The following is a 12,966-nucleotide window of genomic DNA, read 5'->3' on the forward strand; positions in this document are numbered from 1 at the left end:
TCTGAATTCTTCATGTGTTTACTGATGGTATCCATGGTAGTTCCTCTAGAGGCATAGTTGAAATGTATTAGTCTTTACTGTTATTCCTGTGAAGGCTTATAGTGTTGGCATCCATTCCCTTTGGATTTCGAGTCTGTGTTCACCGTTGATAACCTCACATTGAGCCATGATACTCTTTGTGTCATTATCATTACCTGATATAAAGAAACCAGACCATTACCTGACCATGACCTGATATAAAGAAACTTCACATTGAATTCATACAAAAGACAGAAAAAAGTTTTGCTGAATATGTCCTATATACATATATATAATATTTTATTTTAAAATGTCATTGAACATATACATTTCTTTAGCTTTTTCCAGGGGACATTGCACCTAAGTTTCAAAACACACAAAATAGATCCCCTTTACTAAACAGTTTTCATTTTTGGGTTACAAAAAAGTCAATGTTTCACAATCACAAAGCATAAAGGTACATGGTTCTGAAACCATTTCCAGGCAGATTTCTCTCATTCACTGTACGTAGGGTAGTTTCGGAAACCCAGACCATGATCCATTCCTTACAAATGATCTCCACCATGGGCCTCCCTGGGTCTCCAGAAAAAACAAACAAACAAACAAAGAAAACTGGGGGCAAAACAGGAGTGAAATAATAACCTCAGGACTCAGGAAACAAACACAAAATACTTGAGGGAGATCAGAAAAGTAGAGGACACAGGTTCTCCTTCAAGTACATCACAGTAGAAAACTACAGCACATTTACAGCCTTATTTGGTCACTCTACCTGATTGCTACATGAACAAAACTTCACACCTAAGACACAGAGGAAAAATTAAAGCTATTTACACAGATAACACTGTGGATTCGAAAGAGCAGTCCTCTGCAGACTGGCACTCCATCTGACAAAGGCCACAGTCCTCACAGGCAAGTCAGGCTGCTCGCGTAGCGTCCTTTGAAAAATCCCAGTGTACAAACATGCGCCACATCACCACACAGAACCAAAGTCTGCTCAGAGAGGTGGGCTACGGTGTGCAGGCTGCAACCTTTCTCTGCAATTGTAAGTCCTCAAAAATCTGAGTTCCTCACATAAAATTCTGTGCTGTGGCCAGACCTTGTTTTACCATTTTCTTAGACTGGATAACTTTTAGGATCAGCCTGGTTGTTCTTTGCATAGACAATGACTCTCACAGCTTTCTCCAAGTGTCCCAGAAGCACTGACTTACTGAAAATAGAATCTCATCAAAGCTTAGCATATTCACTCTGAAAACAGCGGAGCTGCTGGGTCACTTAAGGAAAGCTGAGAACCTCAAACCTGTGGAAGAGAAACCAGTGACCACTTGTGGCCTGATAAAGTTGATTGGCAGGTGAGGAAGGGGATATCAAGAGGAGAATCAGAATTTTAAAGACATGGGAGATTTGTCCCTAACATTTTCATACGAGTGCTCTTGTTAAATGGAAAACCCTGCCTGCATGGGGAAGATCTGAGGCTAAATCTGGATCCTGGGACTGTCATTCTTGCCCACCACCATCTCCCTGTGGCTGTCATTCTTCCCTGGAAGTGAATGAATACTGAGAACACTGTATGAGGAGGGTGGTCACCACTGACTTCACAAAGCCTCATGGAGGTTAAGTTGTTTAAGAATTTAAAAAGTAAACACCCCAAATCCTCCAAAATGGAATACTGTGGAAAATAACTGAAATTTCCACTGCTTAAGGCTTTGTCCTATTAAGACAGCTGAGTACTTGGCCTAGTCCGATTTTCACCTTTCTTTTCCACCTCAAGAACAGCTGATAGGCATGCGCAACCGCAGCAGAGCACACCCTCCACCTCTCTGGCTGCTGACACTGGCTACAGGAACAAGGCTTTGGTTATCATCTAGCAAAATGCCACAGAGTCTGGACGGACTGAGTTTGTTCTAAGGAAAGGAGTTTCACCAGATAGTCTGAAGAGGCCCAGCCCAGCAAAGAGATTTAGAGCAGAAAAGCCTTTCATTAAAGTAGCCACACACCCCTCAAGACAACCATAAAGACTTGACTAGGACAGACATCAAAAGCTTTTTATTAAACAAGACTTCCTCTGAGGCTATTCGAGCAAGCGAATTTGGCTATAAGTCAGATACGCAAGATTTCAGAACCGTGTATAAATACGTTCTGCAGAGTTTCGAAGTGTGCGTCCTTTGACTTTTCCAGGAACACACCAAGGGCCAACCCATTATGTAGACACAGTTACTGTTTCAGGACTGGGTGACATGGGGCCTGGGTAAAAAATAAGGCCAAAATTGAGTAAGCTCAATTTATAGAGCGATATCAGTGCTGGGCAGATCTGCCATGCTTCATTGACATCATGTTTCCCACTTTTGATTTCTTCACCTCATTTATAGTCTTCCTCCCATCCCCCAAACACAAATATGACTTTATCTTGTAACTAAGATCTTTCCACCCTAGGGGGCTTATGGAAACACTTCCTGGATGCCTTTCTAACTAAAACCAGCAGGACTAAATGCTCAAGATTTTATAGAGGATTTAGAGATGTAGAGGTTTCTAGAGTTTTTCCTGAGATGTGCCATAGCAGTAAATGAATTGGTGAATTGAGTAGAAGGTAGTTGTGACATCTACACCCAAATTCTTACTCTGGTGGCTTGAATAAAACTGGAGAAGCTCAAGGTAGGGCCCAGATAGAGGCCCAGGAAAGCAAGTAAATGAAAGGCAGTGGGGACACAGGAAGGATCCCAAAGATGGCAGCTCAGGGTCCTCTGTGGAAGACTCGCTCAGGTTTCCTACTTACACATGACTCTGAGCACCAGGACAGAACAGGGAGTGGACCACACTGCTGTCGCATGCCTGAAGGTTTTCCCACAGCCTCAGACTGCCAGGAAGCAAAGCATTTTCCACAAACTTCTCTCCACAGAGATATCTGGGGTAGCTAAGATCTACTGCACGGGGAGGAAACGTGCCGTCAGATGAAGACAACTCCTGACTAGGCCGAAGTCCCATTCTTCCCAGGCCAACACTTCCACAAACACCGGGTGGCGTGAATTCCCACAGGGCTTCACCTGCCAGACAGGGCACGGTCTTCACACCGTGGAATGAGTTCATTCCTGAGTAGGAGGGGCTCCAGGCCTTTTCAAATACGATATGGACAACTCCAGAAATGCAGGTGATTTACTGCCCTGGAGGAGAAGTTTCTCTCCTCTCCTCTGGGGAAGAAATTCAAACAAACGTGAGAACTGGAATTAGCTGTCTAGCATTCTGGGGGGGTCACATCAGTGACCTTTTTCCTTCTTGGGTCAGAAGAGTGTTTTAATTACTCAAAATTGTCAAAATGGTGGCAAAACCTCAGGAGCTCAGCAGGAAGACTAGGTAATTTTGTGGCTGTACAAGTCTGCCTAAGAGCCAGAAGTTTTACAGTCTACTTGGCCATTCCTCCCAGCGGAGAAGTAGCAGGTAGATACGGCTCACGCTGTGCCTGCAGCTGCTGCTCTTGTGGTGAACACTCAGATGTGGGACCTGGAAGAGCTGGGACATGATTCTCTAGAGAAAAGGAGCACAGCATGGGAATGGCCAGTCAACCCATTTCAAATGCTTTTATTAAAGTGCCCCCCATCCCCCGCCCCGAGGGGCCTTGCACAACGATGATGGGGAGAAGAGAACTGCTGCTCCTTGACAGAACTCTGATCCTTACACTTTGTTTGGAGTGGGCTTGGGGACAGTCACAAGCCATGAAACCTGAATCCAAAATGGTCCCCAGACGAGTTATGGTGAACCAACAGATGCGAAGAACTTCTTAAACTGCTCTATTAAACACTGCTTTATATGTGTCCCCATGACACAGAAAAGTGGGATGGGGCCAGCCATTCCAGAAATGAAAATCCAGACTCTCACAGAGAACCCTTGAGACACACAGGGAGACCACTGAAGACAACAGAGGAACTGCTGGTCCACAGAAACACTCATAGTTTCATGAAAACACACTGATTTGGTGAGAAAATGCAACTTGGGAACAAACGTTACACAACAAAGAGATCCTCTGTCATGCAGGGCACCAGCCCAGATGCTGCCTGGGTTGTGTGGGCTGGAGGATGTGGGGACAACCCAGCCTGGCTGGGACTTTGACGCAGAACTTCCTCAGCAGGGTGTTGGAAAGTCCCAGGCCTGTTCTATGGAAGGGGGAAAAAAAAAACAGATTCAAGGAATGTCAAAAACTGAAAAAATATAAAGTAAAACAAATCCCTGCCTTACTCCACCACTGCCACAAAAGAATAGAAACAGAGAAGAAAAAGAATAGGAAAGAGAAGAACAGAAGAATAGAAAAGAGAAGGGGGCGGGGGTCAGACAGCAATCCCTGAAATAAATCTCAGGCTTCCTAGAAGGTGGGCACTTACATTTTGAGGCATGACCCCTACTTTCCAATGCAGCACTTTTTAACCCGTAGAGAAGTTGGCAGCTTGACAGGCTGAAGAGTCCTCTGCCATTTACACCTGAAAATGGCTGCCCCAGCTACTCGAGATAAAATAAATATGACATATATACCCCAAATAGGCAATGGCCACCTCGGAGGCCTACGAAAGGAACTGAAATACAACACTTGGTAGCAGCCTTTGTGTTTTGCTCTTGTTGAGTTGACCTGTTACTAAAGAAGAAATGGAAACCAAAGGGTCATCTTGAAGCATAGCCTTTTGGCCGCAAACTCCAAACCTGGGCTGGGAAGAGACTGCGTCACTTGGAACTCAGCTGGGGCACTTCCCAGTTCCGTCCTGCCAAGAGGCATCCCAGCTTTCTTCCCCTCTGTCCTCCCAATCCCCAGGGCCTTTTTCATGACAGCTTGTTTCCATGTATTAAAGGAATGACATATACAGAAATGTCATCTCCTGAGCCCAGTCGGTCATTAGATATCCGCCATCCTCTGTCCTTCAGCACACCCCGGGCACGCATCACCAGGTCCTGAGCTGCCAGTGTGTACCTGTGCAGGAGAGGCAGGAACGAGACAGTCAGTAGAGCATCAGGCAGAAGCCAGGGCTAAGGGAGGCTGGGAAGGGGGAGGCATCACTATAGTTGTATAAATAAGTTTCAAATACACTTACAATAAGAAAAAGTCAAGGTCTTCTTTTCCCAAAATGTAGGACACCTAATGTGAGATTATTGTTTACATGGTAGTGGGATAAGGCACTAAATATAAATACATTAGATAATGTCTTACATTATTCACCTGCTCAGTCCTCTTTTGATGTTTTTGATTATATTGAGGGCAGTCTCAGTTTGCTGCTAGTGTATCTCAAAGAGCTGCTCAAGCTCAGAGCTTTCCATGATAAATGGTATCTAGCTAAAAAGGTACATGGGAAAAATAAGGACTTTTGTTTTCAATATAGTTAGTTTTAGAGTTATGTTGCTTTTGTGACAAAAAATAGTCATTTTCTATTGTAAAAATCATTTAAATTTTTAAAAATGAGTTAAGGAAAAATATTAAAAATAATACAACATAGCAGAAGCATATAACAAGAATGTGAAGGTTTTTTTGGTAAATGATAAGTCTTGGTGTGAGTGAGCTGCTTACTTGTCAATGTCACCCTCTCCTCTTGAACAATGTAAGTTCAGCAAGAGATCTCTTAAGAATTTGAAAATAAGATTGCTGAGATTTAAACTGTAAGCTTAAGGAGAAAGAATGACACTATAAGCTGATGGAAAGTATTAACATCTAGGAGAAAGACTAACTTGGGAGGTGATTTGGGTGGGTATGGGCCTGGGTTAGCCCTGAGACATAAAAAAATGAGACAAAACATTGGCAGGTGTCTATCCAAACACTGACCAGAGCAGAGGGGGAGTCATAGTTGACAGCCTTCAAAGGAACTTAGTTCCACTGGCAGGGTCATATTTGGTGTGGGACGGACTACTCTCTTAGCCTATACCATTAAGCATATGATTCAGCTTTATTCTGATTTCGTGTTCACCAAAGAACCTCCTGATTATGATCTGCTTCCCTGCATAGGCCTGCCTACAGGAAAGAATGAGCTAGTCATTTGTACTTTAAGAATATCCATCAGTTGTATTTCTCTGTGTAAATGTCAAGTGGCATTTTGGTTTACAGATCAATCTTGTGAGCTTGGTTAAGGTGAGACCAACTCTGATAATGAATCTCTTTTTTGTATCTTGATTAAATCAGTTGCTGAACCTGAAAAGCTAAGAGCCAGACTGGTAAATCATCAAGATAATAAACGTCACCGTATAAGTCCTCTTGGAAGCCAGCCTGTAGGCCTTTTACAAGGGACCACCCTGATATTGCTAGTGACCTTTCTCTACTTGAAATGTCTCAGTAGTCTCGCCTTCAGAACTGTGAGTTATGGAATTCAGAAAACCAGAAGCCTCTCCATTTCTTTTGCTAAAATTCACAGACTTTCATGTTGAGAACTGCATCATCATTACATTATTTAGGAACAAGTGCTCTAGCAAATGATCCCAGGACTGTGAAGATTGTACAGTCTTTGAAGATCAAGTCTATTTGTACAGCCCAGATAGCAGACAGAAGTGTAACATACACCACAGCAGAAAGGATACTATAGTCAATAGAAATAAATACCTTTCCTTCTAGAGGATGGGGTAGTAGGTGAATAATTTTTTCTATCTGTATTAAGAGAATTATCTTTGAAGCAGAAATCTTTAAGTTGTTCTTGAGGGAAGATGCAACCAGTTTGTCCTGAGGTTCTCCTCCTCTTGAGATCAGGAAATAAAGGCTTCCAAAGAGGTCTTTGGCTGAAGAGCCAAGTAAATATCTCAAAATCGACATATTGCAGCTCATACACTATAGTCAGAAGAGCCTCTCAGCCGCTCACCTCATGTATTAGTTTGTTCTCACACTGCGATAAAGAACTACCTGACACTGAGTAATTTATAAGCAAAAGAGGTTTAATTGTCTCACAGTTCTGCATGGCTGGGGAAGTCTTAGGAAACTTACAATCATGCTAGATGGCGAAGGTGAAGCAAGGCATGTCTTACTTACATGGCAGCAGGAGACAGCAAGTGAAGGGGGGAAATGCCACACTTTTAAACCATCAGATCTCGTGAGAACTCACTCACTCTCACAAAAACAGCATGGGGGAAATCTGTCTCCATGATCCAATCGCCTCCCACTAGGTCCCTCTCCTGACATGCGGGGATTACAATTTGACGTGAGATTTGGATGGGGACACAGAACCAAATCATATCACCCTAGCTTACTCTTAGTTTTATATTAAATTGTATATGAGACATAAACACATGGGGAAAGGCCACCAGCCACACCAGAGTGACGTTTATTATCCTGGTGATTGATCAGTCTGCACCTGAGCTTTTTAGGTTCAGAAACCTGGCTAAGTTTATTTGCCTATCAGGCCTGAACTTACCTTAACCCAGCTATGAGCTGACTAGACATAGAAAATTATGGTATGCTATGAGAAAATATGCCTGACAATAAAAGATACTCAATCCTTTTGTAGTTCATAAGCCTGTTTGAGTTTTCACACTTATGTGTGAGATATGCCTCCCTCAAACCTTGTTACTACATTAGCACATTAACCATGAGACATGGAAAAAAAGATAGACACTCAAAGATGTCAAAAAACAGATACAAGAACTCAAAACACAACTCTGTATGGCTACTTTCAGCTCCAGACAGGCCTCAACAAGTCCTGCAGTCATGGAGAAATGACTGGCTTTATTAGATTCGTGAAAGATGAACAAGAGACCACCCTAATGCTGCTAGTACTAGTGACTCTGCATATTTTTTAAATGGTCAAAATTAGGTTGGTATTTTTAAAAAGCAAGCATTAGGTCACCTAGAAAAGATGGCTACCCAGGAAACTCATTTCCCTGAGGGCTGTAGATAATTAAGGTTTCATTCTTCAATATGGTTATTGCCTATTCCAAGATAACTTCCTTTGAGATTGCTTCTCTCTTCACCATCCACTGTTTTCCCTTAGGTGCTGAACTTCCTGAGGGAAAATACACTCTTGCTTTCCCAATTTATTACTTCCCATTGTCTTCCTTTGTCTCTTACCAGTAGGCCCATTACCTTGCTAATCTGTCCTCTTAAAGCTTGATCCAAGGGTGGCTTCTCAATACTTATTCTGGTTAACCCCTTGTGTTCAGCAGAAATACTGCTATTTTATCCTTAAAAATCTCTATTCTTCTTGAATTCTCCTTTCTTTCTGGGGCTCCCGTGCTATAACCCACTCCAAGTTCTCCTGTGACTGGGCTTCCATGACACACAGCACAAGTCCTTCTCTCTGATGCTCCTTCTTAATTTCCTTTGTAGGCCCTAACTAAGACTTAGGAAGAACTCAATGAACATTAATTTCTTTTTACTTCCAAAATGGAACATCCCCAGCTATCATCCTTAGTTAATGATATCCTAGTCTCTTAGGCAAGAAATCAGTGTTTTTCAATGCCACTTTCACACCCTGATATTGTTCAATTATGAAATCCACAGGGCAAGGTGGGACTTCTAAACTTTGCATTATTATTATTATTATTTAGAGACAGGGCCTCGCCCTGTCATCCAGGCTGGAGTGCAGTGGCATAATCATAGCTCACTGTAACCTTGAATTCTTGGGGCCAAATGATCCTCTCGCCTCAGCCTCCCAAGTAGCTAGGACTAACGCATATTCCACCATGCCCAGCTAATAAACTTTGCATTATTTTTAGTGTATTTTATTAGTAGCACATGGCTAATTAAAACAAAATCTATATAGTCACTAAGATAATTTTGTTTATTGCAAAAACTGGTAGATCTGAACCTATATTTTGCAGTCATATATACATATACACACATATGAAAACTTATTTTGTGTTTTTCATTTATTTTATTTTTTATTTTTTTTGAGACGGAGTCTAGCTCTGTCGCCCAGGCTGGAGTGCAGTGGCCGATCTCAGCTCACTGCAAGCTCCGCCTCCCGGGTTTACGCCATTCTCCTGGCTCAGCCTCCCGAGTAGCTGGGACTACAGGCGCCTGCCACCTCACCCGGCTAGTTTTTTGTACTTTTTAGTAGAGACGGGGTTTCACCGTGTTAACCAGGATGGTCTCGATCTCCTGACCTTGTGATCCGCCCGTCTCGGCCTCCCAAAGTGCTGGGATTACAGGCTTAAGCCACCGCGCCCGGCCGTTTTTAATTTATCATATGCTTCTTTCCTTCTTTCTTGTTTTCTGTCAGGTTGATAGCTTTACTATTCCCCTCCCCCAACTGGTTTGGAAGTGTTATTTCTATTATCGGTTATGCTTAAGTTTTTAATATACAAGTTAATCATATTTCTGTCCTCCTCCTGAAAATAAAAGGACCTTAGAATGTGTTCTTTCATCTTCCATGTTACTGCCTATTATTTTAATTCACCTTTTTTTGAGCCTGCCTTAATCATCATCATTTACAGTCTACACTTACATAAATAAACCAACATACTCACTTCTTTGCTTCTTTTTCTAACTATTCCTTGCTTCTGGATTTAATTTCCTTCTATTGAAGTACATTTTTAGTGATTTTTTTTAACAATGGTCTGTGAGTGATAAGCTCACCTACGCTTTAGATTAAGAAAATCTTTATTTTTACGTTTGATTTTGGCTATAGCTTTATTGTTATGCAATTCTAGATTGTCTGCTATTTTCCCTCAGCAGTTTGGAGACATTATTCTGCCTACTTCTGACTTCTACTTTTTTTGAGAAGTCTTTTATCATTCCTTTATAGGTAAATGACTTTTGTCATTGATAGCTTTCCAAGTTTTTGTTTTTTTGTTGCTGATATGAAGTACCACTAAGACATAACAAAAAGGAGCTTTTTATTTATCACGGTAAGAAATTAGTTTTGCTTCTTCAAACTGAAAACTCCTGAAAAATTCTCAGCCATCAATTTTTTGGATATTGCCTCTCCTCTATTTTGTAGATACTCTCCATAAACTCTTATTAGATTTTACCTTGCAGATTTCAACTTCTCTGTGATATCTTTTTTTTGTTTTGTTTTGTTTTGAGACAGAGTCTCACTCTGTCGCCCCGGCTGGAGTGCAGTGGCGCGATCTCGGCTCACTGCAATCTCCACCCTCCGAGTTCAAGCAGTTCTCCTGCCTCAGTTTCCCGAGTAGCTGGGATTACAGGCACATGCCATCGCGCCCAGCTTATTTTCAGTAGAGATGGGGTTTCACCATCTTGGCCAGGCTGGCCTTGAACTCCTGACCTCGTAATCCACCCACATCGGCCTCCCAAAGTGCTGGGATTACAGGCGTTAGCCACCACACCCAGCCTTATGATATCTTTCAATTCACTAACTCCCTTTAGCAGTTTACTATCCATTTAGTGAATTACTTTATTTCAATGACAATGTTTCACCATTGTGAATTTCTATTTGGTTCTTGTCCAGATTGACTTCTTCTTACCTTATAGATTCTATTTGCACACGTTTAACTCTCTTCTAAATTTGTTCTGTTACACCCAGGTTTTCTTCGAGGGCCTGGAGGGAAGGCTCTATTGTATTTAGTTATTCTTTCTCATGGTGGGTGTAAAGGGAAGACATAAGCACCTCTTCAGAAGGAGTTGTTCACTATGTGCCCTGGGTTATCCACAGAGATTTAAAATTTGCCTTTACTGAGGGGCGGTATGAGTTTCTGTAGTGCTAGAACATGTTCATTTTAGCTTTTTGTCTTAGGATCCCCATACCACAGGAGTAGTATTGTTAGAGTAGGCAGTTAGGTAGACATGAGCAGGACAGGGGAGGGCCCTGCCACAGGAATGTCTGGCGACCATCAGGTGATGGTCAGGCAGTTGTTAAACCCTCTAAAATAACAACTGGTCACAGCCGGCACCAGGGAAATGCAGTCTCCCAATAGAAAACACCTGGCCAGGTGCAGTGGCTTAGGCTTGTAATCCTAGCACTCTGGGAGGTCAAGGCAGGCGGATTAACTTGGGCCCAGGAGTTAGACACCAGCCTAGGCAATGTGGTGAATCCCGTGTCTACAAAAAAACCACAAAAATTAGCTGGGCATGTGCCTGTCATCCCAGCTACTCGGGAGGCTGAGGTGGGAAGATCTCTAGAGCCTGGGAAGTGAGGCTGTGCCACTGCACTCCAATCTGGGTGACAGAGAGACTCTTTCTCAAAAAAAAAAAAAAAAAAAAAAAAAAAGGCACCTGAGGCAGGTGATCAGCAGCTTCCTGGTAAGATCTCAGGAGACAGGCGAGTGCGCTCAAGCACATGCACCAGGAGGCAAAATGGCGGAGTTTAGCTGTCATATGACCTTCCTCCAGAAACATTCAACAGAAAAGGGAAAAACGAATGAGCATGCGTACTTCAATAAGCACACTGTGTATGCAGCCCCTCCCAAGTGTTGGCAGGCCACTGTGCATGCAGACAGCCCACCCCGAGGGAAGAATCAGGGGAGAAGAAACGCAAACCATGCCAATGTATAAAACCCCAAGTCAAAGGCGGATGAGGTACTTGGATCTCTCAAGTTGGCCGCTTCGTCCTCTTCCAAGTGTACTTTACTTCCCTTCGTTCCTCCTCTAAAACTTGCCTCAGTCTCTCACTCTGCCTTTTGTCCCTGGGCTGAATTCTTTCCTCCAAGGCAGCAAGAACTGAGTTGCTGCAGACCTGTGTGGGTTCGCCGCTGCTAACCACATGAGGTCTAACGTCACATTTTTCCTGTGTGGTAAACCTACCCAGACATTTCCTCCTCCTCATAAAACCTCAATCTTGTCAGGCAGCTGCCCTCATCCATGTACCCGTGTGCTTCAGAAGGGTAAGGACAGCCCCACCTGAGGGAGAAGTTTAGGGAAGATTCCCAGAACGACTTCTTCCTACCCTGTTCCCAGGAGCTCAGATTCCTTCACATGGCTTCTCTCCGCCGGCTTCACCAGTGCATGTCTATCCCTTCTTGTCCAAGAGCAGTGTGCGTGGACAACTGAGCCGTTAGATGCTGCACTCCATAGGTGACAGTGCAAATGCTCTAGGACCAGCTTCCTGACATTCCCTTCATGCCACAGGAGACCCGGCATTGCAATGAAACTCAGCAACAGCATTCGGGGAAGATGAAGTCACTTGCAGGAGCTTTCATAGATTCATCAACTCAACACAAGCCCGGGGACCCAGCTCTTGGGAGAAAGCTTTTCGTGTCACCCCCATATTGGGCCAGGCTGGTGGCCATTTCAGAGCTCATTTGCATCCATCTTCAGAGCCACCCTGCCATATGAAATGCATGAAATCCTTTGCAAGGCTGCTTTAGGTCAAGACTGGGGCAAGAACAAACAACTTTCTCGGAAGAGAAAGAACTGCTTCTCCTGCCCCCATTGTATTCTCCAATTTTCTACCCTATGGCAGGGCTCCCTGGGTTGGTGACAATGAAAGTGCTTAAGGTGGTACTAAAACAGAGGAGGGCTTTATTGGTTTTGTTACTGAGGCTGAACACAAGGGCATTTATGTGCCATCAAAGGAGAATTGTAGAAAGTGGTAGGAGAAAATTTGAGTCAAAACATACTGTATAACCAAAAAAATATCCAGAGCAGCCAAGAAGAATATGGTACAGCTGAAGACAGCGAATGGGAAGTGGATTCTGTTACACACCAACTGGGACTATGTGGCAGCCGGAGCCTAGCACTTCTGGAAGCTGAGTGTGGAGCAGCCCTAGTACCATCACTGAATGCTGGGCCAGGCTGCATTAGACAACTGTGGAGGAGTTTGAAATGCCTACTCCTAATGAAGCGTCTCCCCAGGAGACATGTTTTGAATTTGGGGAACATTTTTCTTCTCTAGCTGAAGCTTTCAATATTGATCAGCAAAGCTCTGCTGAAAGCAATGGCTGCTGGGCAGGGATCAGACTTGGCAAACTTCACAGGGCTCGGGCTCCGAGGAGGAGGGAGCAGAGAAAGGACAGCAGGGGAGGCATGGAAAACAAAAAGGAAGAGGGGCTGAAGAGCGATGGGAAGGCCAAAGCTCTTTTCATAACCACTGACTCTTAAAGTCA

General features: G+C 43.4%; 1 protein-coding gene and 1 non-coding gene across 3 annotated transcripts in view; one reads left to right on the forward strand and one right to left on the reverse strand.

Moving 5' to 3' along the window:
- Nucleotides 1-280: 280 nt before the first annotated feature.
- Nucleotides 281-12,966, reverse strand: part of PPM1H (protein phosphatase, Mg2+/Mn2+ dependent 1H) — a 289,566-nt gene continuing 276,880 nt past the window's right edge. For both annotated transcript variants that reach the window (XM_005571430.4, XM_074007331.1), the window contains exon 10: nt 281-4,963. In XM_005571430.4, the coding sequence (XP_005571487.1) occupies nt 4,816-4,963 (148 nt within the window). In that variant the 3' untranslated portion in view covers nt 281-4,815. The remainder of the gene's footprint in view (nt 4,964-12,966) is intronic.
- LOC123567809 (small nucleolar RNA U13) lies at nt 7,458-7,558 on the forward strand. Its single transcript, XR_006690911.1, has one exon. It is a non-coding gene; the product is annotated as a small nucleolar RNA U13 (small nucleolar RNA).

The sequence above is a fragment of the Macaca fascicularis genome, chromosome 11 (assembly GCF_037993035.2).
Source record: "Macaca fascicularis isolate 582-1 chromosome 11, T2T-MFA8v1.1".
NCBI classification, from domain to species: Eukaryota; Metazoa; Chordata; class Mammalia; order Primates; family Cercopithecidae; genus Macaca; species Macaca fascicularis.